At 51.1% G+C, this 4,993-nt stretch overlaps 2 protein-coding genes across 4 annotated transcripts in view; one reads left to right on the forward strand and one right to left on the reverse strand.

Moving 5' to 3' along the window:
- Positions 1–9: 9 nt before the first annotated feature.
- LOC103618571 (beta-galactosidase-1-like protein 2) overlaps positions 10–4,993 on the forward strand; it is a 41,267-nt gene continuing 36,283 nt past the window's right edge. For all 3 annotated transcript variants that reach the window (XM_017738405.1, XM_017738406.1, XM_017738407.1), the window contains exon 1: positions 10–476. In XM_017738405.1, coding sequence (XP_017593894.1) covers positions 381–476 — 96 coding nt within the window. In that variant the 5' untranslated portion in view covers positions 10–380. The remainder of the gene's footprint in view (positions 477–4,993) is intronic.
- The window catches only part of THYN1 (thymocyte nuclear protein 1), a 4,444-nt gene continuing 2,902 nt past the window's right edge, over positions 3,452–4,993 (reverse strand). The window contains exons 5-7 of the mRNA XM_008636897.2: positions 4,510–4,605; positions 3,760–3,910; positions 3,452–3,660 (exon numbers count right to left, since the gene is read on the reverse strand). Coding sequence (XP_008635119.1) covers positions 3,626–3,660; positions 3,760–3,910; positions 4,510–4,605 — 282 coding nt within the window. The 3' untranslated portion in view covers positions 3,452–3,625. The remainder of the gene's footprint in view (positions 3,661–3,759; positions 3,911–4,509; positions 4,606–4,993) is intronic.

Below are 4,993 nucleotides of genomic sequence, written 5' to 3' on the forward strand. Positions count from 1 at the left end.
TCATTCCCGATCCATACATTCCTCTGGAGGCTGGGGTCGGCTGCTTTGAGGCAATGTCCGGAGGCTGCGGAGCTGCCTGATCTCCTCTGTGCCCCGAGAGCCTCGGCCTGGCGGCGGGGAAGGACAGAGCAAGCGAAGGCCCCATCTGCTGCTGCTTCTCCCCAGCCGTGTGGAGGTTGCTTTGGGGCTGTGTAGGATGGATGTTTTTCTTGCCTTTCCGAAATCTTCCCTGGGGAAAATGGCCTGGTGATTAGCTGCGTGCTAGAGGAGGGATCAGAGACTGTGGTGTGGCCTGCTGGAAGTTGTGTGGTGTCATTCCCTCGCTGCTTCTCCTTCTTCCTCTTCGTCCTGGCGTTGGATTCCTTGCCACAAGCAGTTGGATGATGCAGGTGACTCAGCCCTGGGACTGCCACCCAGCAGGACTCAGCATGGGGCACGGGCAGGGCCGTGCTGTGTCCCAGCAGGAGCTGTGGCTGGTAGGAGGGAGTGAGATGTGTGGATACAGGAGGAGGTGGCACAGGGTGGGCAGAGCTGTGATGGTCCCAGTGCTGCTGGGTGGGCAAGAAGTGGGGGCAGGAAGGCTCCTGGCCTTCCTAGTCTTGTCCTGGCAGCTGCCTGAGTGCCCCTGAGATCCACACTCCGGCTGCTGCACTCGTGCAGCTCCCAGGTGCTGCTGCAGAGCAGCCTGGAGAGGCGTAGAGAGCAGTTTTGGAGCTCTTGGGGGCTCTCCTGGGGTGTGTTTACACTGCACACGCTGCCCTGCCCGTGTCTGTGTCCTTGGGACAGAGCAGGCTTTGTGTAGGGACGGACAGCAGGGCAGGGCCGCGTGTGTGCTGTCTGGTTTGCTGCCTCGCGCGTGCGGGACCAGGATCAGCGGGGGCAGAAGGTGGATGCAGTTGTTGTGGGAGGCTCAAACAGGCCTGTGTGGGCTGCTGGATGGAAGCGTGGCAGAGCTCTGATTCCAGAGACACATTCCTGAGGCCTGAGCTGAAGTCACCAGCGAGGTCTGAGAGCTTGCAATGAGCTGAGAACCTGAATGTGGGTTTTCTTTTTTAAAATAAGCTGCTTTTAGCCTTCAGCTAAGTAGACTCATGAGAACACTACCAGAAGGAAGTCACTCCTCCATTAAAAATCAGATGTGGCTTTGTAGACTTGGTGGACTGAGTTTGGAGAACATCCATCCTGTTTAGCTGCCCTTCAACAAGCAGGTGCTGAGACCTCCTACCCGAGGGGGAGACAAGCCTGCACCGCGTGCTGGGATGGGAGCTCTGTCAAGTGGGATTTGTCTGGATTTCCCTGAGTTTGTGGCTCGCTACTTTGTCCAGCTTCCTTTTGGCTCTGGAATCAAGTTCCTCTGTCCTACAGCTGAATGTAGAGCAGGTGTCTTGCAGCTGGGAAATGGAAGTTTCTGCTTTGTTCAGTGGAACGGTGCTGGTGGAGGGAGTGGGGCCAGGGTGGGAAGGGAAGCTTTATATGTAATGACAGCTACTGTATTTCAGTGATAAATGTGTGTTTTCTGCTTGCCAAAGTAAGTTATCTTTTCCTCACCACGTGTAAGGTTGTGGTTTTTAGTAGAGCTGGCCAGTCTCACTCTGTAGAGGACTAATGCTCTCATCTCTGCTGACCGCTTGTGTCACCCCATGTTTCTGCTGTGCACCACAAGGATGTGGCTTGCTTTGCCCCCACGGCGAGTCTGGGCCGTGGGCTGGGGCTGTGTCTTCCCAAGGCTGGAGCAAAAGCTCACTGCAGACAACAATCACCTTGTTGTGCCAGGGGTGGGGACCTGCTGCAGGTCTGCCATGGCAAAGGACCCCGGATGGCACTTTGGACACTCCTCCCTCCCTCCCTGGGGGGAACTGCCTGTCCTGCAGCCAGGCACAATCCCTTAGGGACAAGTGAAGCTCCTCTGGGAGCCCTTGGGGATAGCAGACTATCTTTCCATGGCTGAGCTGAGCACAGCAGCACCCTCACAATCTTCCTAAGCTTTCCTTCAGCTCCCTCCTTGCTGAATTCCTTTGTTCCCTTTATTCCCCTGGATTGTAGGCCATGTGGTGGTAAAGAAACCCCCTGGATGGAGATATCTCTGCATTCCAGGAGTGTTTTTTTTTCCTGCCTGACTGGATATGAGATCATTGCCTGGCTGTAAGGAGATGGCTGTTTAACATCATCATTCCTGGAGGGTTCCCTTGGAAAAGGTGCATGAGCCTGGACATGGAGTTGGGTTGTTTTTTTTCCTTCTTTGTCCCCTCTCCCCTCTGTCCTTACATGTGGAACCAGAACTTAGAAATAATCCCCATTTTTACTGAATCTAATGGACCATTCAGCCTGTCCACCACTGGGCCCTCTGTTTGTCTGGGGTGGAGCGGATGTGCTGAGCATCCTTAGAGAGAAGCTGGGGTCACTCCAGGACTACTCTAGAACAGTGTTTTGTTAGCATGTTAAGGGGCAGATGCTGCTCGAGCAGTCCTGTCCCCCTGAGCTGGTGGTTCTGTGCTGTACTTGGGTCATTCCCTCTCTCCCAGGCAGAGGGGAGTGGGCAAGTACCAAACCAAGCAGTGCAACTTGTAATTAAGCCTCTGCTGTGTTTACATGTTTCTTAATTCGTCGTCTTTTCAATGGCTGTATTTTAAAAGTTCAGTTTTTTTGTCTCTCCAATTAAAAAGAGCCAGCCCTGGCTGTCAAATGCTGTGCACGGGTTTGTCTGGTGTTTTATATTGGGTTGGGGCTTTTTTTCTGTGGTATGAAGAGATTTTTCTTTAAAAGGTGCCATAGTGTGCAGCTCTCCAAATGTGCTGGAGGAGTTTGTCCTTTGTTATCTTTATAAATCCTTGGTCTTTCTTTAAGCTGTGTCACTGCTTGGCAGCTGTGCTGGTGGAGGACCCATGCAGCTTAAAAACGAGCAGGCTGGCTTTATTTTCTTTCATTTCCCTGATGACAGCACTGAAATAAGGCAGGAACTTTTGTACCTGCAGGAAGTTCACTGCGATCAGCTTTGTGTATCCATCTCCAGAGAGACTTTTTTACAAGGCCACGCAGTGACAGGACAAGGGGGAACAGCTTCAAACTGACAGAGAATAGTTTAGATGGGAGAGTGGGGAGAAATTCTTCCCCGAGAGTGGTGAGATCCTGGCACAGCTGTAGCTGCCCCATCCCTGGAAGTGTCCAAGGCCAGGTTGGACAGAGCTTGGAGCAACCTGGGATAGTGGAAGGTGTCCCTGCCCATGGCAGGGGTTGGAACAAGATGATTTTAAGGTCCCTTCCAACCCAGGCTATTTTATGATTCTAAATTTTCTCATTTTAGACAACTTAGGGATTCCTTCCTGCAGAAAAATGTCCCTCTGCAGTACATGGAGCTGCACTAGACCCCAAACTAAACAAAGAGGATGTACCTGTTTCTTCCTTCAAGAGCTAAACTGCAGATTTCCCACTATTAAAACCCAAGTAGCTGCACTTGATTTCAAAATGCTTTGTTTATTGAAAAAAATAAGCAAAAATAACACTGTCAGGGGAAGGGATGTGTGGCTGCAGATCGTGGTTCATGGTGCTACGGCTGAGCAGGTAAATTTGAAAGTTGTGCTGGTGGAGGAGCAGGCATCAGCGGAGCTGTGCTGCTTTCATGTGGCTTTTACTCTTCCAGGCTCAAGACAAAATCAAATTCCTCTGTGGTAAGGAACAAAAAGCCATAAGTGAAACTTCCAGCTTCTCTGACTACTGAGGGCTGTGTGACAGAGGGAATCAAGAGTCCTGGGAGGGTCTCACCTTGTGTCAGGGGTTGGACGGACAGGCGCTGCTTGGCAAAGAGCATCATGTTCTTGAGGGGCCCCCCCTTGGCTTTGTGTTCCAGGTGGTGAACCTTGATCTCAGAGAGGGGGATGAAGCGCTTGGTCATCCTCACAAACTGCACATCCACCTGGGAGGGGAGGGGCAGCACAGGAGCAGGTTACACAAGGACACAGCCTCCAGATAGGCCGTAAGATCTTTGAGGGATAAAGATTTAAAACTGAAGCAAGCGACTGATGTGCACTAACAGCCTGGAAGCTGTGCCTTGCTCAAGGCTAAAAGAGCTTCCCAGTACTTCTGGCAGGAATCAGCACTGTGCACCAGCAAGGTGCATTCATGTCACAGACAATACAGAATTAAGATGTGGGGTGTAGCCAGCCCACGAACACTCCCTTCCCTACAATTTGATGTGCCTCAAAACTACAGCTTTGTTCGTTGGGCACGGACAGTGGTTCTTAGCTCATTTTCCTAACTCAGGGTTCTGCCATGCATGGAGGCCAGCTCTGCAGCCGATATTTGAAAAGGAAGGGAGATACATTTTGGTGGCCTTCTGGAAAGGGCAGGGGAAAAAGCAGAGAAAACAGTCAGGATTGGATTTTCTCTTGAGAGAGAAGAAGGCAGCTAGGCCAGGACAGAAGCTTAAGATTTTCAATATGATGGAAAGAGCCTTCTCCCTTCTCTTGGCTTGCACACAGAGCTTGAACAGCTGCATTTAACACAGTACATTACCATGGACCATTTGGGGTTCTCTTTTTTGCTGGTGGAGTCATAATAAAGATGCTTCTTATCAAACTGCGTGTGATCAGGGTACGCCTCCTTTACGATCTGAAGCACAAGGGGAGAAGAAAGTTTCCATCAGTTCAAAACACCTGTCAGCAAAGGGTATGAAGTGTGACAAGGAATAATCCTGGTGCAAAAATCAGCCTTGCTTTCCCTGAACTCCATTCTAGCAGCTTCCTTTGCCTTTCTTGGGTCAGAGCAGTGCAGAACAGTCACCGAAGCTGGAGATCAGTGTGGAAGAACACACAGAGGAAAACGGGGTGGCTGATGATAATCTCCGTGATGAGTTCTCCTCTTAAAGAAAAAGCTGCTCTGTGCCCTGGGTTTATTCTGCTGCCTTGTGGGCTCTGCTGACTAGAATTTAGTGAGTCAGACTGGAATCAGTGTGGAACAACGCTTGGCTTGGCCGGGAGTACACCGAAATGTCAGCAGG

Source organism: Corvus brachyrhynchos, unplaced genomic scaffold, assembly GCF_000691975.1.
Source record: "Corvus brachyrhynchos isolate BGI_N302 unplaced genomic scaffold, ASM69197v1 scaffold46, whole genome shotgun sequence".
NCBI lineage: Eukaryota > Metazoa > Chordata > Aves > Passeriformes > Corvidae > Corvus > Corvus brachyrhynchos.